General features: G+C 39.1%; 2 protein-coding genes across 3 annotated transcripts; one reads left to right on the forward strand and one right to left on the reverse strand.

Annotated features, from left to right (window-relative positions):
- Positions 1-2573: 2573 nt before the first annotated feature.
- Positions 2574-8089, reverse strand: LOC126809937 (microsomal glutathione S-transferase 1). 2 transcript variants are annotated; one of them, XM_050534819.2, is made up of 3 exons: positions 7852-8089; positions 5323-5411; positions 2574-4552 (listed from the first exon to the last, which is right to left on the reverse strand). In XM_050534819.2, exons 1-3 carry the CDS (start codon positions 7972-7974, stop codon positions 4309-4311), a joined length of 456 nt encoding a protein of 151 aa, XP_050390776.1. In that variant the 5' UTR covers positions 7975-8089; the 3' UTR covers positions 2574-4308. The 2 variants fall into 2 exon arrangements, with proteins under 2 accessions (XP_050390776.1, XP_050390777.1); XM_050534820.2 differs by lacking the exon at positions 5323-5411 and adding an exon at positions 5179-5267 and having other exon boundaries at positions 2575-4552; positions 7852-8083.
- A 2736-nt stretch (positions 8090-10825) lies between these two features.
- On the forward strand, positions 10826-19705 carry LOC126809929 (uncharacterized). The gene is made up of 7 exons (XM_056098751.1): positions 10826-11135; positions 11665-11780; positions 12554-12617; positions 13747-13863; positions 15841-15937; positions 17123-17322; positions 19126-19705. Exons 1-7 carry the CDS (start codon positions 10968-10970, stop codon positions 19309-19311), a joined length of 948 nt encoding a protein of 315 aa, XP_055954726.1. The 5' UTR covers positions 10826-10967; the 3' UTR covers positions 19312-19705.
- The last annotated feature ends 6301 nt before the right edge of the window (positions 19706-26006 follow it).

The following is a 26006-nucleotide window of genomic DNA, read 5'->3' on the forward strand; positions in this document are numbered from 1 at the left end:
TTGATTTGAATTGACAAATAATTTGTATTTTCAACGTGTAAGACTTTGGATGATATTGAGTTAGAGACTTAGCTACTTTAACTAAGATAAAATCCAAATTTTAGTAATTTGATTAGATAATATTAGATTGATTTTAGTGCTTAGCCAATCAAAATTGAAGTATCTACTAAAATTTGGATTTTATCTTTAGTTAAGATTTCGAGAAACAGACCCCTGACCTGTTCGAATATGCTGTTGCGTAAGGTGACAGGGTTGGTCGTGTGGTCTAACGTGCCCCAGTCAGTTCTGTCTTTCATCAACGCAAAGTTATAATAACAAGTACGATGGTACTATGGATCTATCTGTCATTGAGTCGACTGGCGTGGTTTCGAATCCCCGGTTGTACGTGACAAGGAGGAGGGTCGCCTGTCCAACCTCGTGGGTTTTCTCCGGGTCCTCCGGTTTCCTCCCACTGCTAAAGACCCCTACGCGCAAGCGAATTATTGAAATAATATTAAACCATATGTTAGTCCCGAAATGACCTAGTTTGTGTCGAGTGGACGTTAAACCCTATTTCTCTCTCTCTCAACTATGGATCTAGAAATGACAATGTTGTTGGATGTAATTCAAAAATCTAATTCACCAAATCGATGCAAAATCGTTCAAGCATGCCAATTTTCATTTCGATGGGACTTGAATTGACGGAATCTTAGGCTTTTCGAAGAGCGTCACCCCAACAACAAGACGAGTAGCGGATCATGGTTATCTGCCTAAACCTGTTGGTTGTCTAGGATTAGGGTTTGAGAAAAATTCTTTAACTCTTACTAGTAGTAAAAGTCTTAATTGGTGGGGATTTTCTTTAGTAACACTATAATTAAAATCTACATTGAAAAAGGTCGAAACTTCTTTGATCTCCGGGTCAAATACAATGTATGCGTTGATCCTCTTTGCGGTCTGACATCCTGTTTTCGTTCTTAAATGTACATCCATGGATAAAGCTACTGCAGGGCCGGATTAAGATCAATAGAGACCCTAAGCACTTAAAAGATTTTGGTGCCCCTGCTATTCAAAATATAAACAATAATAAACCATAAACAATCCGCCAAGCACGTGGTTGAAGTTGTTTCTAAGGTTTTATATACGTCATCATTTCTAATAATATAATAAGCTAAACCTGAAACTATTACTTTCAATAAAGCATATTTCCTCGTTAATCCAAATTACATATCGGATCAACTGAATTTAATACTTCATTTTGTCCTCAAGTGTCCTAAATCAAAGAGCTTTAGCTTATCGAAGAAAAGTATCTGCACATATGTTTCTTAAATGAATACCGAAATCTGGTTTCAAGAAATATTTCTTTAAAATTTTGTCGGATTCTTTTGTCCATTTCAGGGGGACTATACCATAAAACTAAAACTAGTTGATCTAGACACTAATGAAATATTGGGATGTGAAGATCTCCAATTTACCCTGACGGAGCCCCCAGTTGTACATATCCCAACAACCAAGGCACCATGTGGTTTCTTCTGTCAGCTAATAGGATAACTAAAAGACAATACCAGTGAATTGTATTTTTTGTAATTCAGGGAGAACGATCTAATAAAATATATTTCATATACCAAGTTTATCCACGTTGTTTTAGTGTTGAACTAGTATGAGCGTATTATATGGATAAGGAACCAAGGATGACGTCACCGCGGCCATCTTGAAATCGGATTTTGTCAATCGGTGCACATTTGTCCAAGGAACAAGCATGCGAAGTGTCGTGTTTTAATTGGCGGAGATTTAGGCTTTCCTGGTACAAATACCCATTTCATCATACTGGCGGTTCAGCCGCATAAACGTACATCTATAAGGTGGGAATTTTATTTTGGTTTGTTCAACTCTCGATTGTTAAAGCCCGTCGTACACGAGCAAATAGAGGAAATTTGCCACATTTTCATTTGCCATATGAGATTTGACAAAAGCTGGCATGCATAGCTTTTCGTCAAATAAATGTGTCAAAGATTTGGAACTTATGCTCGTGTACGATAGGCCGTCAAATAAAGCCCGTCGTACACGAGCAAAGAAAATTTGAATTTTTTTTTTTTACGGTCTCTTCAAATTTCCATTGACCGTGTACGAAGCCAGAAATTTATTTGACGGCAAATGAAAATGTGGCAAATTTCCTGTCGTACACGAGCAAATTTCTCTGACAAATCTCCATTTGTGAAAGAAAATTTGCTCGTGTACGACGGGCTTTAATTGCTGGCTTCGTACAAATTTGTCAAATGTTCTTTGCTCGTGTACGACGGGCTTAAAGGGGAAGACCAATGATTTTCAACAAAGCTTCCATAAATCTTAAATATACATTGATAAATAATCCCTTCTGTAACACAGGCAAAAATGTTTTTTTAAGCAAGAAATTAATTTTTATTAAAACCGGAAGTGATGTTGTTGGTTCAACACGCTCACTGGTCTCTAGTAAGCATACAGATTTGGCATAAGTTTGCTGCTCTATTTTGTTCACACCTCATCGTCTGGATGAGAATCCGGCCAAAGGGACACTTTAGATGAACTGAATGCTCAAACCCATCGCTTTTGACAACTAACTAACAGATTTTATGAGTTGAAATCTTTAATCAATTTACTTATGTTACTGTTTTACAACCTTTTATGTAAATAAAAATATTAAATAACATCAAACATATATATAAATGACATTTAGATTCAGAACTTGTTCAGGTATTTTATCAAACAATGTTGTCAAGCAATATCTATGAAATTGTGTTTTGTTAATAACAAACATATATAAATGTCGAAGTCGCGACAGACTTTTCATTTTCGACTTATTAAAGCGGAATTACCATTACCTATCCCGCCAAAAATTTTAGTTGACCATAGTTTCATTCCAATCAATGTACATGTATAATATATTATCGCGGTCACGCTGATTATTGAAGTGTATTTACATGTACGTACTTCTTCTTTCAAGTTTGGTTTTAATACTCTTACTGGGTATTGTTTATCGAACAAGTTTGCTATAAAGTTGTGCATTTTTAAAATTTACGACAAAACATCTATAAATGTCGTTTATGTCGAAATCGCGACAGACTCTTTATTTCCGACTTAATAAAGCGCATTGCCACTTGCTTCAAAAATATCAGTTGACTTATCTTCAATAGACGGCTTGGTCTCCCTTTAACTCCGTACACCTTAACAAGCCCGTCACGTAATGCCCTGCATATATCGTCACAAATTTCGATTGGACACTGACTCAGCTGGGGACCCCTGAGATTCCCCGATAAAAAATATCATCGCGAATAACCAAGTCTTGCGCTTTCCAAATGAAATGTGTACCCGTGATAATCGAGTTGCAACGTTCAAGGTTCGTTCAATGTCAAGGTTTCGTGGAACGACCATGATTGATTTGAGTGTGTTTGTGTCACGACCTCTGAATGGACAACGCTATTGTTCGCGTGTCTCTGGTAAAGGAAGATAACGTACCTATAAGTTCGGGAATTTCTGACTAATCTAGCAACGGCTAATGTTGTAAAACTCGCGGTCGTTGCTTCAGGTACATCCAGTTAACCACGCTTTCATTCGAATAATTATACTTTGTTTTTGTTCAGCTAGTTGATGTTACAGAAAGTTATCGTCTTCTACTAACCCCGTTACAGAGCCGATATACACGAACAAAGTAATTTCAAGGCATTGTGGTTCGTACAACGCTCGTGGCGGCATCCGAATCAACATCCGAAATTTTACAAATAAGAAGTCGAAATAAAATGGGTTTTAACTCTTAATTTTCTGTACTGTAAGTTGAAAAATGTTCACAAGTTTAATTAGTTGATTTACATGGAAATCTGATTAAAACACAGATCCTATTTCGTTTCGTTTTTTATAGTTCAAAATTTCGTTTTACTTGTCTTTACTACACTAGGATCTGGAAGAATTGTTATATTACCGGCGTTTTTGTTGAAGTGGGGAATAAGCCAATGAAACAGTCAGTTACGGCGATTGCTACGCACGGAACTGTGGGTAAACCACTAGAAACGCCAACGCTGATTGATTAATCAATTTCTGACGTCAAAAGCCGTAGTAGATGCCTGACACGACCTTCGAGTACAACTTGTCAGATCTTCGTGTAGTGTAGGCCATGAAAAGTATAAAAAAACGAAACGAAATATAGATCTGTATTGTACATGGAAGACACAATGACACATTACATTCCTAAAATAGTTTGTAGTAATAGTTGTTGGTTTAACATCTGCTTCCACAGTAGTGATATCGCAGAAAATAAAGTCAGGGTTAGAGTGTTAATAAGTTTGATCGTAAATGTTCAAATTACATCGATGACGTCATAAAAACCCTGAAAGCCATGGCTCCAGTGACGCCCACACCGGTTAAGAAACACACAAATCTGGACGGTTGTGGTAGAGGCACCATGTAACATGCGGTGTGTAGAAACCGGGAGGCTGCAAATGTCCTGAATAAAATGCTAGCAACTTCTGGATATGGTTCTGTAGCGACGTAGAATAAGCCAAATAAAACAAACGGTACAACATTCTCCACGTCATTTTGATGACATCTGAAAAATATGGTAACAATATACATACTCCTTGTCCACTCGGCAAGCTTCAGTACCACACATCTACCTTCGGCTGTATGACGAATTCCGCCATCGGAACTACTTTCAAGTTCTCGGATTACAAATGGCGTCGCCCATGCAGATGCCTGTGAAGGGTGTTTTATTATGAAAATTCTATACACTCTTCAAACGACGCAGATGTAGAGTACCGAGTCTGTCGAGGTTTGCCTTGGGATCGAAACCACGTCATTTGACTCAATGACGCGTGCACGATCAGTCAACCCCTCGATTGTATGCCCCTAGTACTGAGGAATATGGAAAAGGAAGGCATCTTAAAAGTCAAAATATACTTTCTATTCAAACTTAATTTCAATTGCACTCATTAATTGGTTGTCCCCTAAAATGGATGCCCGGCCCCGTCACCCACTGTTCTGCTCCGACTGAGATAATGAAGATGGGCATACGCCATACAGTGTGCTATGAGAGAATATTTGCCCGGGCAGCGGCACTGTGGCCTACTCTTATATCGAATTCCAACTGCCAAGGGATCTTTTACGTTCACGCCAATGTATACAGTAATTGTTTTAAGTGTGTCATTAAATATTATTTCATTTCGTTTCGTTTACCTTCTTATTCTTTCTACAGTAAGATCATTAAATCTGGGTTTTAATGATTTATCTTTACTTAGTTTACAGTCTTCTTCATTGGAATATGTCTGAAATATACATGTGATAGGCCTATATAGTAATGGGCATATCTATTCTATTTACCTTCTTATTCGTTCGATCGTCGGATCATCAAATCTGGGTTTTAATGATTTATCTTTACTCAGTTTACAGTCTTCTTCATTGGGGAAGCTCTGAAATATACACGTGTACCAAATGATGTATATGGTAAAGACCATATTCCCGAAGCAATGGCCCCAGAAATCCCTCTCTGGCCATTGCTGGATTGGCTTTTTGAGCTTTTGAGGGAGTTTGCCTATTCTTCCCGTTCAACCAAATCTATCCCAAGTACAGAAACATGACAGCCCTTCGTTTAATCTGGGTCTTCCCTAAAACGGGTCTCTTTCTGTATTAAAAAAATTGAATCTATTTAACGTCGAATTCAACGGAAGTAAACTGGTGGCGCGACTCCGCCTGATACAACGAGTTACCTCCCTTCTGTTGTGTTGGGATTACTAGACCATTCAAACTATTGATGATTGGGACTACTAGACCGACCAAGCTATATTATTGGGACTACTTGACCGTCAAATTTATATATTATTGGGAGTACTAGACCATCAAAACTGTATATTATTGGGATTACTAGATAGTCCAGACTGTATATTATTCAATCTGGTTAAAACACATATCCTATTTCGTTTCGTTTTGATAGTTATTATTTCGCGTTTTACTTGTTTTACTACACTTGGATCTGGAAGAGATGTTATTTAACTCGTGTTCTGAATGGTGTCAGGGATAAGCCAATGAAACGGTCTGTTACAGCGAGCTTTAGGCGTGTTTTGCACGGAACGGTGGGTAATCAATGCTGATTGGTTAATCAAATGTCTGACGTCATAGGTCATAAGTCGGTCTTTTGACCCCTGAAGTGACCTATGGCTATAACTTGCCAGATCTTTATGTAGTGTAGGCCATCGAAAGTATAAAAAACGAAACGAAATATAGATGTGTATTTTAATCAGATTGTATATTATTGGGACTGCTAGACAGTCAAAACTATACTGGTTCTACCCGACCGTCCAAACTATATATTATTGGGACTACTAGTTATATCTAGATAGTCACAATATATTAATAGTACAAGAGTACACATATTTGATTTGGTGTTGTATTTCGTATGAATTGAATTTATTATTATTAGGTCTAACTAGGGCTATCGCGATATTCGGTAAAGATCCCTCAGATAAAGGTCGGTCGTAACCCGATATCAGTCTTCTCAAGCGTGCTATGTGTTTGCTGTGGTAGATTGACTCATGGTTAAGCATATAGATTGGCTGGCCACGCTACACATTGTATCCCGTTTAGTTCATTCAACCGTGATGATAAACTGTCAATATATACAGTTAACAATGTATCATTCCAGCCTCTCTCCTCCCCACAGAACCCCTAAAAAATTACCTAATATTACCAAGTATCTACTATTATGAGACATGTCGTGAGAGATTTGGGGAATCGAGTTCTTTAAGTCTATTAGTTAAATCCTGATTTTATAAGCAGTTTAAAGTAGCCAAGTCTCTAACTCAATATCATCCAAAGTCTTCGACATTGAAAACACAAATTATATGTCAATTTAAATCAACATTGATGTTGTGATCTTACCGGGAAAAGAAGGGCTTCTGATATCCAATATTAAGACAAAATAAACATTTTATTATTGGTACACGTGGTACACGAATCGTGTACCATAATCCTTTTCAGCGCCATTTGTAACAAGGGACTCGAAGAACGCTTGACATATTCCACAAGTGATGTCAAACGGTGACCTCATATTCTTATCTGGAGAGCATGCGCAATAAATACTATCGGTGTAGACTGGAATAACTAGAGATTGCCTTTCGATTGAGACTAATTCTGGCATATTTCGCCGAACATATATACTGATTAGAATTTACAAAAAAACAGAAACGACTGAATGTAAATCAGTTTTATATACATTCATACATTATTATATGCCTTGCGACCCATTTGTGTCGATTTCTATAGTTCCCAAATATTAGCGATGTAGCTCCTTTAACTGTATGTAAGCCTAAAACTTAACCTACATGAATGTCCTTGAGAGAATTAGGTCGACTGCTGGCTGTATGTATCACTACTACATAATACAACCTGTGAGTATGCTACCATTGAATATACCGCACACACACGTATATCACTTATGATAGCTGAACAATAAATAAATTATATAACATCTGTATTTGGATTGGTATAAGCCTATGTTATGAAATGAAATGGAATGGGGTTTATACTATTCTGCTCCAACTGGGCTTAATATGGAGACGACCATACGCCATACAGTGTGCTCGGTCGTTCGTAACTAACGTACGAAAATTAAATGGTAGCTTGGCTTTCTTCTCTGCAGATTGACATTGTGCTGTGAGGGGAAACTTTGCTCCGACAGCAGCGCTATGACCACTTACTCTTAAATCGAAGTCCAACGTTCACGCCAATGTGTACATAGGATAGGACCTAGCTTGCGGTATACCTGTGTACAATAATAACGTCCCTGTGCAGTTTTAGACTGCAGTTTTCTTACTAGTATATACTCTAACTAACATGATACGTCACTGTACTTACATCATGGCTGAGTCTGAAGAAAGACGTTATTGGTCCCATTAACAGAGTTTTACCAATAACAAGCCCTGAATAAAATGCAAATTGTTGAAAAACAGGATTCCCGAATGATAGTACGTCCGACATGTTGATTTTTTCTCGTCTGTTGGTTATTGGGATATATTTAGTATCACGTTAGGTGTGGTAACGGTTGGATAGCTTCGTATAGATCTCACTAGTCAGCTGTTGAACGTACGGTATGACGAGAGAGGGAGAGAGAGAGAGACTCTGCAATTTATGGTTGGCCTCATGGATTGTTTTAGGCCCTCGTTTTTCTCTTATAAAGACACATGTAAGAGGTAAATCTCCTTTATTTTAGCCTCAAATTTTATACAAACTACTATTTAGACATTATTCACGTAACCCACCCTATAGAAATGAAATGAAATGAAATGGGGTTTAACGTCCTACTGTTCTGCTCCGAACTGGGCTAATGAAGACGGGCATACGCCATACATTGTGCTATGAGGGAAATTTTGCCCGGACAGCGGCACTACGGCCTATTCTTATATCGAATTCCAACTGTCAAGGGATCTTTTACGTGCACGCCAATGTGTACACGGGACCTCGGTTTTTCGTCCCATCCGAACGACTAGACAGCTGTCCTTGTCAGGCCCTCCGTCTTGCATCACTGACAAGGGAGAACCACGCCGGAAAATCTGGATGAACTTTCTCGGCCAATGCAGGGATCGAACACCCGACCTCCAGGCTAGCGAGCCAGCGCCTTACCCGCTTAGCTACCGTGATCCCCCCCCACCCTATAGACTATCGGATGACGGAGATTTAAACCGATTGAAACGCGATCGTCATTTACTGATTTAATTTTATAAGGGTGAATATAGGTTTAGTCTCGATTAACCAGTACAGTTGCCATTATCATAAACATCTATGCCACACTATGTCAAAACTTCAAACTGTGATAACTTTACTCAGAATAAATTAATTTGAATAAAATTTTGAATAAATCCATTTTACATTATATATTTTTAAACTATTATAGCGAAAATTAACAGCTCCTTATCAAATCTTACATAATGCATCCTTAATTCAGAAAAATAAAACATAATGCCCAAAATCAATTTTTTTTTTCTCAAAACAGTAGGACGTTAAACCCCCTTTATTTCATTTCAGTTCAGGTTTTTTTTTATTCGCATACTTAAACTTGCGTACTGTGAAATCTGGGAATCCCCCTGATTAAAAGGGAAACTCCCTATAAATAAAAACATGGTAATCGAATCATGTTTTGTAAGCATTATTTAGATCTACTTAATGTCATGAAAACTTTTATTTTATATCCGGGTCCTGGTGTGCTAATATGTCAAATGTATTATCTCTTATACTTTCACGCCTTTTTGTCGCATCCTATTATCTAAACGGCTCAGTTAATCGGTTTGACCTCCAGCGGTTTGACATCTTAACAATTGTTTGCGATATTACCCTTTGTGATAGTGGACAGTAAACTTCACCTATCAGACAGGCTTGTATTTACAGTTATTACTGGGATATAAGTTCAATTAAGTCAGGGTAACACTGTTGACTTTTGTCATCGGGTGTGGTGTAAGAAATTAGATGAAATGAAATGAAATGGGGTTTAACGTCCTACTGTTCTGCTCCTATACTGGGCTACTGAAGACGGGCATACGCCATACAGTGTGCTGTGAGGGAAATTTGGCCCGGACAGCAGCACTATCGACTACTCTTATATCGAATTCCAACTACCAAGGGATCTTTTACGTGCATTCCAATGTATACACGGGACCTCGGTTTTTCGCCTCATCCGAAGGACTAGACAGCTGTACTTGTCAGGCCCTCCGTTCTGCTGTGGTGTAAGAAGGACGTTATTTTCTGTTGTACTGCGTGATTGTTCATATGTCTAGGGACGCCCAGATTGGTTTGCCCTGTGTTGTCTTGAGTTGCAATATATTTCCTACCGATTTGAGCGTGGGGTTTTCCTTTGGCTCACATAGTAGGGAGATAAAGAAGAAAATAAATTGTATTGATGCCATGCTGTGAGTCGCGCGTTCGATTCCCGACGGGAATTTGGGTATTTAATGATATGATACATTGACAGCCAGCCTTTCATCTGATCTTTGTGCTCTGATTTCATAGTCGCTGAATGTTCTTAGCAGCTGATTGTAACAATACCAGTTACTAACTTTTTAAAACCTCCTGTCAGTAAACAGTTACTAATACGATGTTTTTGATTTGTTAATTTAAATTAATTGCCCATATAACTTCAGTCATTTAGTCTATGTTCACACTGCCGAAGTTTTTTTGGTAGTCAAATATGGTTACGATTTTGAAGTTGTTCGATTCTCTAACTAAAATTCTATAGCCTGAACGCTAAAGGTTGACTTCTCTTCACAGATAAACTTCTGAGGACTTTTTTTTCTGTATAAAGTCTACAGTGTAGCCCTAGCATAAGACTATGGATACGAAAAACACAACACAGTTTATATGGAAATACAATCACTGGTTTATAAGTATAGCACGACGTTTCGACAAGTATTCTCTTATCGTTATCAAGCACAAATGATATTTAGTTAAACTAAAAGGTGATATTTATAGTAAAACAAAAAAGAAGCCATAAAAGTTAGGTTGTTACAGGTTTTAACAAATTTACCTTCTAGTTTACTAAGTTCATTAACACACTTAACTGCCTCATCTCCATACTGATGACGAATATAATCCTTGAGTGGCATTTAGCGATTGAACACATTAAAAACACAACACAGTTTATAGAAGGTAAATATGTTAAAACCTGTAACAACCTAACTTTTATGGCTTCTTTTTTGTTTTACTATAAATATCACCTTTAAGTTTAACTAAATATCATTTGTGCTTGATAACGATAAGAGAATACTTGTCGAAACGTCGTGCTATACTTATAAACCAGTGATTATATTTCCATATAAACTGTGTTGTGTTTTTAATGTGTTCAATCGCTAAATGCCACTCAAGGATTAGACTATGGATACGATTTAAGGCTAGACAACAGGCAGTGTGATCCCGGCATTAGTTTAACCTAGGTTACAATAACTATGATAACACTGTCCACAGTTTGTGACAGTTAAACCATCATGGCGACCACAATCCCTCTCATAGATTTCCAGCATTACGGTCTGCATGTAGAAAATACAGAAACAATTTCTGATGAAGATTTAAAACAACTTGGAGAAGAAATTCACGAAGCTTTTCGTACGATAGGATTTTGTTACATCAAGAATCATGGGATTTCACAAGAACTCGTAAGTCTTTGGTAAATCATCTCTTTGGTCAATCGGGGGGTTGGGTGGCTGAATGGTTAATGCGTCCACGTTTGATCATAATGTCTGCCATTGAGCCAAGTGGCGTGGTTTCGATTCCCCGCTTGTGCGTGGCAAGGAATAGGTCACCTGTCCAATCTCGTGGGTTTTCTATGTGTCATCCGATTTCCTCCCACTGCGAAAAGGCCCCTGGCGAATTATTGAAAAGAAATTGAACCATACGTCAGTTTCAAAATGACCTAGTTTGTGTCGAGTGGATGTTAAACCCAATCCCCTCTTTAAGGCGACGTGCGGCGAGAGCATGCGCTGCGATACATATCGGCAGATTATGATTAACAGTTTTTTTTTATGCAATTTGTCATTAGAAGTATCTGTCAGATAAAAATCAGCATTGTGGGACGAATGACCTACTTATTTTCGAGGGAATCTATCTTTATCTATGAATTCGAACGCCACCAATGTTATTACTACATGAATAATATCACAGCCCTATAAACTTTTGTATTTACAGGTTGACAAAGCCTTTAAAATATCGAGAGACTTTTTCGATTTACCAGTCGACACCAAAACAAAGGTTAAACGGCCCATAGACTCTAACAATGGCTGGGTTGCACCCGGTCGAGAAAGGTAGCTATTAGGTTAGATCTAATTATTAAGGTCACCTGCAGATTTGGTCAAAGGTCACGAGCTGTAAACGAGCTAGCGCTAACCCTAATCCTAACCCACAATCTCGCCAAGAATCACGTGCCCTAACCCTATTTACATCTCGGCGACCTTGAGAAAATCTGCAGGTGACCTTAATGTTTAGATCTAGTGATTGTGGTTATTGGAAAGAAATGGAGTTTAACTTCCAACCGTGTTAATGAATACGGACAGTGTGCTATGGATGAAAGTTTTGTTTGGCATAGGCATAGGCATAGGAGCCCAATCTCAGTTGAGGGTGGGGTGGGGGATTGAGACTACATCCTAAAAGAACTGAGAAAATGGAGCCGCGGTGGCCCAGTGTGTAGGAAGCTCCCTTACAAGGTAAGGTGTTCCTGGGGTTCTATCCCGGTGTTGGTCGAGAAAGTTCCCGGATATTTTCTGGCGTGACTTCCCCTTGTCTGTATCCGGTTTCCTCCCACTGCTAAAGACGCCTACGCACAAGCCATTTATTGAAATAAAATTGAACCATGAGTTAGTTCCGAAATGACCTTTTTGTGTAGAGTGGACGTTACCCCCCCCCCCCTCTCTCTAAGGCATTCATCCATTCAAGTCCGACGTACTTCACGATCCGCACTCGATGAAGTGACAGATTCCACTACACTTTGATGTACACGAATTTGTTATTCTTGGTGCTACTGGGCAAACATTTCCCACAAAGTAATCGAGTTAATGTTTCATAATGTATTTTCTTTCAGTTTAAATCCTGATCGTCCAGGTGATCTTAAAGAAGCTTTTAATTTTGCTCCTTCTGGTGAAAAAGTGAGTTTATTTATATCCATTATTTATTTTATACAATATGGGATGGTAGAGCCGGCGGAGGGGGGGGGGGGTCCCAACCAGACCCAAGGCGGCGGGTTCCAGTCGGTACATCACTCTGGGTCGCATGAAGCTCTCGATGTCCTTTAAATATATGTTTAATTTTTATTACGTCGACATGGCCCACAATCCGAGCCTCGATGTGCTATTTCGGTTTTCCAGTTAGAAACCTTATGAATTGTAATGTAATGTATAATGTGGGGGAGGCGTGGCAAAGTTTTTCTCCGGCACATAAAAATTATCCCAGTGTCCCGTGGTTTATCGTCACCCCCCCCCCCCCCGCTCCCACTGTAGACTGTAAGACCCGGTTATTTATGCAAGTCTCCTGCGAGATCTTATACATGTGCATTCGTCGGTCTGCCCAATCATGTGGGTTTTTGTTTTAATCCTTTATTAAATCCATTTTCACGATCTTCGTCAAACCGTGAAATAAAATTACAAATCGTATTTCATAAGATAAACCAGAAAACGCTTCCCGACAAAGCTATAGTGTATTCATCCAGTGGCGTAAGATGCGGGTTCGGTAGCCTGGAGATCACGTGTTCGCTCCTTGTGTTGGCCGAGAAAGTTCCTCGGGATTTTCCGGCGTGCTTTCCTCTTGTCAGAGGTGCAGGGCGGATGGGGAGGACAAGGACAAGGTCTCGTGTACACATTGGCGTGCACGTGAAAGATCCCTTGGTAGTTGAAATTTGATATAAGAGTAGGCCATAGCGCCGCTGTCCGGGAAAAATTTCCCGCATGGCGTATTGCATGGCGCATTGCCGTCTTCATTAGCCCCGTCGGAGCAGAATAGTAGGACGTTAAACCCCATTTCATTTGTATTGGACTGTGATTCAAAGGGTAACCTCTAGTCACATCAACACACGTGACTCTATTACAAAATGTCGTTTGTTTTTCTTTATCAATTACATACCGTTAAACAGTCATTCTTGCCCCACTTTCCCCTATCACTTTACATGTTCCCATGTGGGGAGACCACTTGCTGAAATTCGATTTTGTCGAACTCATCCATACTCTATTGTATTTTGATTAATTATTGTGGATTAAATTGATTATTTATTTTAAAAAACAGATTTTCCCAGATTCAGACGTACTAGAAATGAGAAAAATATTTGATGAATTTTTCGCAGTTTGCAAGAAAATGACGTTCCGAATTCTTGATGTTCTTGCTGTGGGGTTAAAACTTGAGGTAATTGGTCATTTTTAAATTTTTATATATTTAGAACAGTGATATACTAAGGTTGTCTTTAATGTTTCAACCATCATATTATTCAAAAATGCAACAAAAAATGTCAGCTCATGCATGGTTTCGGGTAAGATCCAAGTGTTGTCCGCGGAGGTTCCTGGTGATTTCGTGCCAGGTATTCCCCATCTTCAATAACAGGCTTCATCTCGCTTTTCGCGTAATACCCTGCATATTGTGGTGCAGGACGGAGGGCCGGACAAGGAAATCTGTCTAGTCGTTCGGATGGAACGAAAACCCGAGGTCCCGTGTATACATTGGCGTGCACGTAAAAGATTCCTTGACAGTTGGAATTCCATATAAGAGTAGCTCGTAGTACCGCTGCCCGGGCAAAATTTCCCTCATAGCACACTGTATGGCGTATGCCCGTCTTCATTATCCCAGTCGGAGCAGAACAGTAGGACGTTAAACCCCATTTCATTTCCTTCCAGAGATCGCCACGTTTGATTTGACCGTGTTTGTATGACGACCTCCGATTAGAAAACGCAATTGTTCACGTGTCTGCAGTAATGGGAGATAACATACCTATAGATTTGGCAATTTCAGATTAATGTAGCAACTGCTACATTTTCCCATGTCAGTGATGCAAGACAGGCAGTGGGAGAATCAAGGAAAAGCGCCAGGCAATCGGACGGCACAAAAACCGAGGCTACGTGTATACCTCTGAAGATCCCATATCAGTTTTGAATCTAAATATGCCCGTCTTCGTTAGCCTCGTGGTGCTGAACAATCTGATTAAAACACAGATCCTATTTCGTTTCGTTTTTTATAGTTCAAAATTTCGTCTTACTTGTCTTTACTACACCAGGCCCACTCGGCAAACCTCGGCAGATTCCGGAACCCTACATCTAGCCTCGGCTGTATGACAGTAAGTGATATGCACCTACGCCTATACATTTGCGATGCGGCACCGGTTTACTTATAAGGGAAACTTGCCCGCGTTTAGAAAGAAGTTCTCAAAATTGCGTCGTTCGAAGAGTGTGTAGAATTTTCAATGCAAATTTGTCCTTGTCTAAAGAAAATCGGATAAACTTGAAAGAAAAACAGCTTCAAACTTTGAAAATTTTGTATGATAAAACATTCTTCAAATACGTCATCATCAATGACGTCATTAGTCGTCATGGACAACGCCATTGTAATCCGGGAACTTGAAAGTAGTTCTAATTGCGGACTTGGTCATACAGCCGAGATTAGATGTAGGGTACTGGAATCTGTTGAGGTTTGCCGAGTGACACCAGGCCATCGAAAGTATAAAAAAACCGAAACGAAATATAGATCTGTATTTTAATCAGATTGGGTGCTGAAAAGTAGTAAGTTAAACCCCAATTCGTTTTGTGTCAGCTAATGGGATATGGTCTAATTCTTAGATTGTAGTCTCTGAAACACAGTTCTAGTTGTCGCTGCCCCTACACCGAGCAACACATTTTTCCAAGCACGATAGAATATCAGTAAACTCACTTAAAAATTATGGACTTAAACATACATTATGCAAGAGCTAAATCTGCCATTTGAAGGTCTTTCTTTAGGCCTGAAATGTTATCATCTAAATTATTAATTAGACATTAATTAACTTATCCAGAGTATAATCAACTCTCGATGGCATCGCTAGCCTGCGATATTTGCTGGATTATGATCCTATTTGCTGCTCGACTTCCATTCATAATTTAATCATGAAATGGATGATCGAGACTATGTTTTTATCGTACAGACTTTAGTAATTTAAATCGCTTAATTCTCGGTTCATAGTGGATCAATGTGACTGAAATTTTCAGCAAATTGCCTTTACGTTATCTAGTTTTTCACTATTATAGTGAGAACTGCCAACTCGTTATCGAATCTCCCATAATGTATCTTTAACGTGCTATACTTTGTCCTGTAATATAATACACAACTGATTTTGATGCATTTCTCTTTTTGCTACAGGATCGAGATTTTCTCAGACAATGTCACCAGGATATCGGAAATAAAAACCAAACGACGCTAAGGTCGTTGATGTATCCACCATTACCCACAGACGGAAGTAAGTGTATTTATTAGTATAACCTGACAAGGAGTATGGTCGAATGCCGAACGGGAGTCGAGGTGGCTCAGTGAGTAAGCCGAGGATTCTCTAACCCAGAGGTCCCGAGGTTCGACCCGGGACTTGTTCGAGAAAGTTCATCGCGATTTGCTGGTGTGCTCCCCCTTCTCAGTTGTGCGGGACGGAGGGCTTGCCAAGGGGCAATGTCTAGTCGTTCGGAAGCGTGCTCGTAAAGGAACATCAGTTGGAATTCGAAATAAGAGTAGACCCTAGCGCCGCTGTCCGGGCCAAATTTTGTTCTACATTAGACCAGTCGGTCCAGGAGATTAGGATGTTAAATCCTATTTAATTGTATTCGCCAGCCTCATAACCTCGTGATTTTTTCCCAGGATTCTGTATTTTATTTTCTTCCCTCCCAATGTTGTGGACCAGAGAGAGAGAGAGAGAGAGAGAGAGAGAGAGAGAGAGAGATGAGAGAGAGAGAGAGTTTAACGTCCACTCGACACAAACTAGGTCATTTCGGTCGGGACTAACATATGGTTTTGATTTTATTTTAATAATTCGCTTGTGCGTAGGGGTGTCTTTAGCAGTGGGAGGAAACCGGAGGACCCGGAGAAAACCCACGAGGTTGGACAGGCAATTCTACTCCTTGTCACGTACAACCGGGGATTCGAAACCACGCAAGTTGACTCAATGACAGGCCTTATGATACAGCGCTCACTTGATAACCATTCGGCCATCCAAGCCCCCTTGTGGACCAGAGAAGACCCATGAGGCTTGTACAAGTGATGGTGGGATGACCCATGAGGCTTGTACAAGTGATGGTGGAATGAAAGGAGTTGAACACCTTGAAAGTACCCTGGGTTACTCCGAAGAAATAAATTGGTCTTTAATATCTTGTCAGCACCATATTTTGTTCTATTTTGGATAAAGTTATGGTCTTTTGTATTTCTAGTGTTACCCGAGATAGGAAAATTTTGCCAACGTGTATTCTAATTACAGACTTTCCTTGTCAGTCTTAGCCCTACCATACTAAACTTACGATGTCTGCATACACTTAACCCCGCTTGAGAACAGACACTAAGTTAGTTGACCGTAACTTCAGACAAACCGTAACCCCCTTGGATGTGGATTTCTTTATTCTCATTTTGTTGAACGACTTGTTTCTGATATACTATATTATAGGTATTTTACCTGGTCAGGTGAGATGTGGAGAACATTCTGATTATGGTACAGTAACTATGTTATTTCAAGATGATGTCGGTGGTCTAGAGGTGTGTAATACAGCAGGTGAATATATCCAGGCTACACCTGTACCAGGTGCTATCTGTGTTAATATTGGTGACTTAATGCAAAGATGGACGGCAGATAAATTAATGGCCACGGTAGGTATAGGTCATTCTACAGTAGTATCATACAATAACCCGTGTTAAAAGACCATCCTCAACAATATGATATAATAGCCTGTTTTAACAGACCACTATACAACGATATCCTATAATAACCTGTATTCACAGTTAACATACAACAAATTCACACAATAGCCTGTGATAACAGGCCACCCTACAACAATAGCATACAATAACCCGTGTTAACAGACCGCCACATAACAATATCATACAATGACATGTGTTAACAGGCCACTATACAAAAATCACATACAATGATCTGTGTTAACACCACTATACAAAAATATCATACAACGACCTGTTTAAACAGGCCTTCATACAACAATATCATACAATGACCTGTGTTAACAGACCACTATACAAAAATATCACACAACGACCTGTGTTAACAGACCAACATACAAAAATATCATAAAATGACCTGTGTTAACAGACCATAATACAAAAATATCATACAACGACCTGTGTTGACAGACCGTCATACAACAATATCATACAATGACCTGTGTTGACAGATCTTCATACAACAATATCATATTTGTAATTAGTGATTGTTATATATGATGATCTATTATAATAGATCATCATATATAACAATCACTAATAGAACTCAATACCAAGGTATTTTAACAGACTACAATACTACCACCTTACTATGATAGTGTAAAAATAGATAATGAAAAATGAATATATTGAAAATTTCGCTAAAATTATTCCATTCTGAGCAAAGTTATGAGAGTTTGAAGTTTTGACAATATAGTTTCGATTGTCAATTACCATTGCTACGATAATAAACAATGTCTTCGATTAACCATTTTTAAATTAAATTATTAAATGGCGATTGTGTATTAATCCATTTAAAATCACGGCCACCCGACGGTCTTGAGTGTTGAGTTTGAGCTTGTCATGTGAATATATTTCTAATTAATAATTTATATAGCATTTGAAGCCAAAAGGGGGCGTGCAATAACATAACATAACCACTCGGTAAATCTCAGCAGATTCCAGTACCCTACACCTACACATTGTTGTGTAAATAAAGATCTAATTTATAATTTCTATAACATCTGAAGCCTACATAAAGACTTGCAATAATCAGATTCAGCTCTTGCATAATGTATGTTTAATGGACAGATTTAGCTCTTACATAATGTATCTTTAAGGTTAACATGTCATTGACTGACATATTTCAACTAATTTAGTTAGAAATACAGAGATAATTCTATATCGATTTTGAAGTGTGTTGAATTACGAAAGACACAGGATAAAGAATCCACTATCTGTAGCATTTGCCCTAAAATATACCCAGTATTTACGTCAGGTGGTGTGTATTTACTCTTTTTAGAACAACCGATAACACTTCTCACAATCTGATTAAAACACAGATCCTATATTTAGTTTCGTTTTTTATAGTTCAAAATTTCGTTTTACTCGTCTTTACTACACTACGATCCGGAAGAGTTGTAATAATACCGGCGTTTTGGTTGAAGTGAGGGATTAGCCAATGAAACGGTATGTTGCGGCGAGTTCTTGGCCTTTTGATGCACAAAGCTGTGGGTAAATCACCAGAGACGTGAAAGCTGATTGAGTAATCAATGTCTGACGTCATAGGTCAAAAGCCGCTCGTTTGACCCCTGACGTGAACTCCCACTACAACTGGTCATCGAAAGTATAAAAAAACGAAACGAAATATAGATCTGTATTTTAATCAGATTGCAATTCTCACGTAAATAGTTGGCAGCCATAGTTATCCATTTTTGTTATACTTTTTTTTTTCAGAAACACCGCGTATTAATACCAGAAGATGAAGTCCGGAAGAACAAGGGGAGACAGTCCATGGCGTTTTTTATTCACCCAGACGACGACTGCCTTATTAAATGTTTAGATGGGTCTGATAAATACCAGCCTATTACAGCTCTAGATTATCTCAACTGGAGATTCAGTCTCACTTTTAAAAATTACTAGATTATCTCAGCAGGAGATTTAGTCTCAATTTTGAATACCTCTAGATTATCTCAACTGGAGATTTAGTCTCTCCTATTAATAGACATTACCATAACGGGCTATTATCTTAATTTGGTGATTTGTTTTCATTTTTGAATACCGCTGAATTTTCTCAACTGACGATTTGGTTTAACGTTTCGATAACTCTAGAGTATCTCAACTCAACATTTCGGTTTACTTTTGAATAGTTCTATATCATCCCATTTTGTTATTTCATAAAAGAACATTTTATATGGATTTTCTTCGCTCATTTTGTACACTTATATTATCTCACACTGGAGATTTTGTCTTTTTTTATAAATGGACATTTTATACAAATTGTCGTCACTCATTTTGTACAACTCTTAATAATTTTAACTGTAGAGTTTTAAATAGGCAGTGACTATATGGAATATGTCAAAAACTTTTCATTGATTCTATAAATCAAATATACGATAAAAACACATTTACAAGCGGTGATTCAAACAGAGGTTAGCCCTACCCAATCTTCAATAGAAGGCTTGATCTCGCTATAACTACGTACATCTTATCAAGGCCTTCGCGTAGTACCCTGCATATTTCGGCACTAATTTAGATTGGGTACAAGCCCAGCTTGTGAGCTTATCAGATTCCTCGATCGTCGCGATTACCAAGTCTCGCGCTTTCAAGCTAAAATGTCTACCTGTGATAATCGAGTTGCAAAGTTCAAGGTCCATTCAATGTCAAGGTTTCTGTTGAGGTCGCGATGTCACAACCTCTTATTGGACGCTACTGCTCATGTGTCTGTAGATAACATATAGCTATAAGTTCGGGAAGTAAACAAGCAACGTCCAGATATTGTAAAACTCACAGTCGTTGCTTCGGGAACATGGCCCAACTCTTACTTTAACGGAAAGTTGATTGGGATTTTCCGGCCTGGTTCACCTTGTCAGTTGTAAAGGGCGAAAGGCCTGGCAAGGGACAATGTATAGGCATTCGTAGGAGTCGAAAAACCGATGTCCCGTGTACACATTGACGTAAAATAGCCCTTGCCAGCTGGAATTTGAAATAAGTGTAGGCCATGGTGTCACCGTGACAAGTTCTAAAACAGTGTAAACCCGTTTTAGCAACATTTTCCAGAACGTAGTGAGAACTAGTTTGGTGTGATGGTGGCTTAAGACCATAAGATCCGTGACAAGTTCTAAAACAGTGTAAACCCGTTTTAGCAACATTTTCCAGAACGTAGTGAGAACTAGTTTGGTGTGATGGTGGCTTAAGATCATAAGATCTGTGATTTGGGCAAAACTGGCATGTTTTCGATTCCCCGCTTGTACGTGATAAGGAGTAGGGCCGCCTGTCCCACCTCGTGGATATCCCCCGGGTCCTCCGGTTTCCTCCCACTGCTAAAGACCCCTGTGCGCAAGCATACCTTAGTCCTGAAAAACCTAATTTGTGTCGAATGGACGCTAGCCCCAGCCTCCCACTCTCTTTGGGGGGTTGGATGGCTGGATGGTTAGCGTGCGCGCGCTGTATCATAAAGTCTGTCATTGAGTCGATTGGCGTGGTTTCGAATCCCCGGTTGTACGTGACAAGGAGTAGGGTCGCCTGTCCAACCTCGTGGGTTTTCTCCGGGTCCTCCGGTTTCCTCCCACTGCTAAAGACCCCTATGTGCAAGCGAATTATTGAAATAAAATTGAACCATATGTTAGTCCCGAAATGACCTAGTTTGTGTCGAGTGGACGTTAAACCCCATTTCTCTCCCCCCCCCCTCTCTCTCTCTCTCTCTCTCTCTCATTATACTTAAAATTATGTCGTGAATTGCCCTCCATATCGTTAACAGTATCGGCACGCCCATATCAATAAGAAACAGGTAACCTATTTAGTTCGTGACAGTGAATCCATCATGGCGACCTCAATCCCTCTCATAGATTTCCAACATTACGGCCTACAAGTAGAAAATACAGAAACAGTTTCTAATGAAGATTTAAAACAACTTGGAGAAGAAATTCACGAAGCTTTTCGTACGATAGGATTTTGTTACATCAAGAATCATGGGATTTCGCAAGAACTGGTAAGTTGTGTCTTTGGTTAATCAGCGCTGTCACAGCAGACGATCGGGTCGAATGAAAACTGGAACCTGGGGCCTGTTTCACGAAATTTTAACTAAGATAGAATCCAGATTTTAGTAATTTGATTGGATAATATTAGATTGATTTTAGTGCTTAGCCAATTATCTACTAAAATTTGAATTTTATCTTTAGTTAAAATTTCGAAAAACAGGGCCCTGGATTCATTGGGTCCAGAATTCAATTCTTTACCATATGTCACTGACGTCACCTTTTCCAAACTAACAGACAATTGACTCAATGACCGACATTATGATCCTTTCATTATAATTAAAGAGCCAATTGCGATTATATTTTGGAGAATAAAACTGCTTAATTTTGCGTTAAAGGCTCTTATCCTCTATCTTAGGGCCGAGCAACTAACCCAATATACGTGATACGTTTTCAAAGAACTCAAACCCGTCAGTCTTTGTCTGGAAATGTAGACGGGTGCCCCAAGCTGTACATAAAACCAAACTTTTATTTTATAAAAAGTACGTGTAGGTAAAATTTACCTTCTTTATCAAATATCACTCGTGGGTCATTCACTGTACAAACCTCTAAAAGAACGACAAAAAATTATCAAGTAACCCATCCCGAAATCCTAAAAGGGTTACGTGTCCGGATAAGCGTTTTTTGGCGTTCACGTCCAAACGACTCAATATTTTGAGCTGAAATTTTAAGACAAGGCCAATACACCATTCCTTTATATGTTGGCGTATAAATTTCATACTTATACGGACTTTTATTTCGGGATGGTCCCTTTAAGTATAAAGTTCAGGACGATCGACAGTGGGGCGTACAACGGGTGTGGGGAGTCAGTACACATGTAGTTCCAAATGTAAGCAGCTCCAGCATTGAAATTGCCCGCTCATCCCATCCCCCATCCTCCCCAACTAAACAACCATAACCCCCGACAGAGCGCTTAAGATTCTACGATCTGTAATTACCCAATATCTATGCCTTCACCCTCCCAGACCCCCGCCCAATCTACCGTCGAGATCTTGTTATAGTTAATTTTTCTGCTCGCTATTGAAACCCGAGCTTTATCCCAACCGCGCGCCATAGTTATTATTTATTTAACCCCCCACCCCAAAAAAAATAAATAACATGATATGAGTGTCAATGATCTATGTAACACTAAGGTTATTTACCTACTGTTTGAGCAACCTGATATGAGTGTCAATGATCTATGTAACACTAAGGTTATTTACCTACTGTTTGAGCAACCTACTTCATAATTTAAACATATAAAAACCTTATTAGTAGATCAAGGTGAATCTAACGAGGTCCCGTGTACAGACTGGCGTGTACGAAAACGTACCCCTGGCAGTTGGAATTTGATATAGGAGTACGCCTCATAGTACTCTGTATAGCGTGTACTCATCTTCATTATCCCAGTAATTCGAATCTAGATGATTAGTATTCCAATGCAAAATATAAAAATCTTAAAACTATTTCCTATTATTTCAGATTGGCGAGATGTTTAAAATATCGAAAGAATTTTTCTATTTACCTGTCGACGTCAAAAGCAATGTTGAACGACCCGTTAACTCGGACCATGGTTGGACCGGAACAGGAAGAGAAAAGTAATTAATGTTACTGCATTTATGTATGGAAGCCTGGTGTTGAAAAGTCGAGAAGTCGGGGGCGAGGGTGAGAGTACGAGGACGCGCGGAAACGGAGCGAGAATGAGCTGGAATATAGTAGATTATTGTGGATTTTGGTTGATTGTGCGGGTGGTGGTAGTCAATGAACATGCGTACGAATCGAACTTCAAGTGCGAGAAGTCGAGATTATGAAATGTCCGCAATATGCTTCCATAATTTAGGACACGCTTGGTTTAAAGCCGCTGGTTTAAAGTTCGATTCAGTCGCCATGGGAGCCACTGTGGCTCGGTGAGTAAGGCTATGGCTCGCTAACCTGGAGGTCCCATGTTCGATCCCGGTGCAAGTCGACACATTAAAGAACCCTTGAGAGCAGGAATTCGAAACAAGAGTAGGTCGCTATTTGGGCAAATTTCGCATAGCATATAGCCCAGTCGGAGCAAGTTAGTAGGACGTTAAACCTCATTTCATTTTATTTGTCATAATCCCAGTTTTGTATGTGGAAATGAGTATAATAGAGTCGCATGCCTAACGCCGTGGGTTTCCAGGTTTTCTGCTTTCCCCCGTTAGCTATAGACACACGACGCAATCGAATTTTCATCCGGATATCGAAGTTAGCATGGTATATTAATTATTCATTGTTTTACAGGATCAATGCCAATCGACCAGGGGATTATAAAGAAACTTTTAACTATGTCCCTCCTGCTGATGGTGTGAGTTCATTTCTTTATCAAATCATATAAGAATCGGTCCCTGTAGCTATAAATAAAATGAGGATATTTCTAGCTAACATGGCAGTCATAATGTATAATTTGCGGTCTAAATCGTAATAATGCTCCAAATCATTTGCTTCAAGTCGAAACTCGTAGTTACCTGATATACGACATAAACCGAACCGGTACCGGATTTAGATAGTACATAGTGATCGGAGCCTCCCACTTTTTGGGATGAGTACAAGATTCTGTGTAACACTATTTAGTGATAACATCAGTTTAGTAAATATATCATTTATTTACATCGGAACAGAAAATTTAAGAGCTACATAAATCAAACTGGAACTAAACTACATCAGGAATATAAACGATAACATTTACATGATATATTAAGACAACCATTCCGCCCTTCTGCCTCGGCAGCGGCTGAACTCGGATGAACCCATTCGCGGTCTCGACTCCTCTCATATACAACTGGCGGTAGTTTTTTCTTTGATGTCCATAGCAGTTATATCTCATAACAACCATGACAAATGAAATGAAATGAAATGGGGTTTAACGTCCTACTGTTCTGCTCCTATACTGGGCTAATGAAGACGGGCATACGCCATACAGTGTGCTATGAGGGAAATTATATCGAATTCCAACTGCCAAGGGATCTTTTACGTGCATTTCAATGTATACATGGGACCTCCGTTTTTCGTCTCGTCCGAAGGACTAGACAGCTGTCCTTGTCAGGCCCTCCGGTCTGCACCACTGACAAGGGGAAACCACGTCGGAAAATCTGGATGAACTTTCTCGGCCAATGCAGGGATCGAACACCCGACCTCCAGGCTAGCGAGCCAGCGTCTTAACCACCTAGCCACCGTGGCTCCCACCTGTCACGACGCCATCATAGGTTGGTATATTCGGTTCATATCAACCACTGATGACGTCACGACAGGTTGATATTTCATATTTCATATCAACCGCTAATGACCTCATCTCAGGTCGATATATTCGGTTCATATCAACCGCTGATGACGTAGATAAGCGAAATAATACAAAGAACACAGAAATAATTTTTTATTCTTTTAACAGTTAAAAATTGTTATGGTACAGTTTGTAGCATTCAGGACCGAAATAGACGGCGTGCTTATCGGCATTTTTAGGTCGGTTATCCATACTCCATGTCTAAGATAGAATTTTCTTTCCCCCCACATTTCGATTATTTCTCCACACACTCCACTTTATAAAGTATTTTTGGGTACAGTCCACTTAAAACAGTCGGTCAAATCCTTCTCTGAACATACCGAAAACCTTCAATCACAGTTCATTGTCAGAATTATCGGAAAAGATTGCCTTTTGATCCATATTTTCTTTAGGCTTTGGATAGATACTCATCGATATTTGCATTCACATCTATTCCATCGTCAATATGTTGGCTAAAAAGGATTGATTATTCGTCTGACTTCGTATTACTATCCATTTTGTTTTTGCTTTCAATTCAATTACTCCAAAATGGCGACTTATAAACAAAAACGTGCACGTACATTCACGTGATTACTTCGGTAATTTTCGCTATTTGACGGAAACTATCGAGCAATTATCCAATCAGTATTGCCTTTTAATAGAAGAGGTCATTAAATTTAAGAGTATAATGGCGTTGTATATGTCGGATATAAACCTACTCTCCCTCGGATTGATATGATAGAGAACACTTGAGCTTCGTCCGGGTGTTCTCTATCATATCAACCTCGAATAGCTTAATATCCTATACTTCTTCTCGCCATCGTCTCTCCTCTGCGTCTCTCTAATTGTTATATTCTTTGAATGGCATTTAGTAATTGGAACATAATCAAAAACACACTTTTATGGATAACAATTACTATGGTTTATTTCACTGCGACGTTTCAACAAGGTTTCACAAGTCGTTATCAAGCATATATACAAAAAAAAAAAAAAAAAAAAAAAATCATAAAAGTGTGTTTTTGATCTCTAATTGTTAGTAAACTGGTGGTTGTATACCTTTCACCTTGGTATACATACACTATTACTATATATGGCATTTACAAGTTATTAATTTCGATGACTGATATAGTCTTTAGTTGAAATGAAATAAAGGGATTAGCCAATGAATCGGTCTGTTACGGCGAGTTATTGGCGTACTGTGCATGGAACTGTGGGCAAACCACTAGAAACGCCAACACTGGTTGATTAATCAATGTTTGACCTCATAGGGCCAAAAGTCACTCGTATGACCTCTGACGCGACCTAACACTACAACCGGTCAG

Source organism: Patella vulgata, chromosome 2 (genome assembly GCF_932274485.2).
Source record: "Patella vulgata chromosome 2, xgPatVulg1.2, whole genome shotgun sequence".
NCBI classification, from domain to species: Eukaryota; Metazoa; Mollusca; class Gastropoda; family Patellidae; genus Patella; species Patella vulgata.

What these genes read in the sequence shown, in the direction of transcription:
- LOC126809937 (XM_050534819.2), bottom strand. Translation starts at nt 7,974, where the DNA reads ATGTCGGACGTACTATCATTCGGGAATCCTGTTTTTCAACAATTTGCA. An exon ending in TCTTCAGACTCAGCCATGAT is followed by an intron (nt 5,412 to 7,851) that starts GTAAGTACAGTG and finishes TGTATATTTCAG; the next exon opens with AGCTTCCCCAATGAAGAAGA. An exon ending in ACGATCGAACGAATAAGAAG is followed by an intron (nt 4,553 to 5,322) that starts GTAAATAGAATA and finishes CATATTTTTCAG; the next exon opens with ATGTCATCAAAATGACGTGG.
- LOC126809929 (XM_056098751.1), top strand. Translation starts at nt 10,968, where the DNA reads ATGGCGACCACAATCCCTCTCATAGATTTCCAGCATTACGGTCTGCAT. An exon ending in TTGCTCCTTCTGGTGAAAAA is followed by an intron (nt 12,618 to 13,746) that starts GTGAGTTTATTT and finishes TTTAAAAAACAG; the next exon opens with ATTTTCCCAGATTCAGACGT. An exon ending in ACCATTACCCACAGACGGAA is followed by an intron (nt 15,938 to 17,122) that starts GTAAGTGTATTT and finishes ACTATATTATAG; the next exon opens with GTATTTTACCTGGTCAGGTG.